We start from the raw sequence: 1534 nt of genomic DNA on the forward strand, positions 1-1534 counted from the left end.
CGGACGTCGCATCCGAAGGTGACAATTCCCGAGTCGCTCAGGATTTGGGTTTACGTACAGATTTGAAGATACAACCCACTGCTGTGGACGTAGCTATGCTACAAACTCTCCTGAAAGGCGCAGGACCTCTGCTACCCATGCTACTTCAGACGATGCTCAGGAGATCCCTCTCCGAGGTTGATAGTCTAGATGAAGATGTTCAACCGGAGGATGCGGACGTCGCATCCGAAGGTGACAATTCCCGAGTCGCTCAGGATTTGGGTTTACGGACAGATTTGAAGATACAACCCACTGCTGTGGACGTAGCTATGCTACGAACTTTTCTGAAAGGCGCTGGACCCCTGCTACCCGTACTACTTCAGAAGATGCTCAGGAGATCCCTCTCCGAGGTTGATAGTCTAGATGAAGATGTTCAACCGGAGGATGCGGACGTCGCATCCGAAGGTGACAATTCCCGAGTCGCTCAGGATTTGGGTTTACGTACAGATTTGAAGATACAACCCACTGCTGTGGACGTAGCTATGCTACAAACTCTCCTGAAAGGCGCAGGACCCCTGCTACCCGTACTACTTCAGAAGATGCTCAGGAGATCCCTCTCCGAGGTTGATAGTCTAGATGAAGATGTTCAACCGGAGGATGCGGACGTCGTATCCGAAGGTGACGATTCCCGAATCTCTCAGGATTTGGATTCAGTTTTGAAGTTAGCTTTGGTGAAAGCTCTCGTGAAAGGCGCCGGACCTCTGCTGCTTAAGACGATGCTTTTTAGAACCATCTTCGAGGTTGATAGTCTAGATGAAAATGTTCATCCGGAGGATGCGGACGTCGCATCCGAAGGTGACAATTCCCGAGTCGCTCAGGATTTGGGTTTACGGACAGATTTGAAGATACAACCCACTGCTGTGGACGTAGCTATGCTACGAACTTTTCTGAAAGGCGCTGGACCCCTGCTACCCGTACTACTTCAGAAGATGCTCAGGAGATCACTCTCCGAGGTTGATAGTCTAGATGAAGAGGTTCAACCGGAGGATACGGACGTCGAATCCGAAGGTGACAATTCCCGAGTCGCTCAGGATTTGGGTTTACGTACAGATTTGAAGATACAACCCACTGCTGTGGACGTAGCTATGCTACAAACTCTCCTGAAAGGCGCAGGACCTCTGCTACCCATGCTACTTCAGAAGATGCTCAGGAGATCCCTCTCCGAGGTTGATAGTCCAGATGAAGAGGTTCAACCGGAGGATACGGACGCCGTATCTGAAGGTGACAATTTCCGAGTCGCTCAGGATTTGGGTTTACGTACAGATTTGAAGATACAACCCACTGCTGTGGACGTAGCTATGCTACAAACTCTCCTGAAAGGCGCTGGACCTCTGCTACCCGTACTACTTCAGAAGATGCTCAGGAGATCCCTCTCCGAGGTTGATAGTCTAGATGAAGAGGTTCAACCGGAGGATGCGGACGTCGTATCCGAAGGTGACGATTCCCGAATCTCTCAGGATTTGGATTCAGTTTTGAAGTTAGCTTTGGTGAAAGC

General features: G+C 50.2%; 1 protein-coding gene across 2 annotated transcripts; it reads left to right on the forward strand.

Moving 5' to 3' along the window:
• On the forward strand, positions 1–1534 carry KVP18_001207 (uncharacterized protein; the record flags this gene model as incomplete). 2 transcript variants are annotated; one of them, XM_067950986.1, is made up of 1 exon in its annotated part: positions 1–1534. In XM_067950986.1, a coding segment is annotated over one exon (1534 nt), but the record flags the coding sequence as incomplete, so codon positions are not given. The 2 variants fall into 2 exon arrangements, with proteins under 2 accessions (XP_067806561.1, XP_067806562.1); XM_067950987.1 differs by having other exon boundaries at positions 96–1526.

Source organism: the organism of the source record quoted next (assembly GCF_019968955.1).
Source record: "MAG: Porospora cf. gigantea A chromosome Unknown PgA_NODE_7261_length_1534_cov_3831.75, whole genome shotgun sequence".
Taxonomy (NCBI): domain Eukaryota; phylum Apicomplexa; class Conoidasida; order Eugregarinorida; family Porosporidae; genus Porospora; species Porospora cf. gigantea A.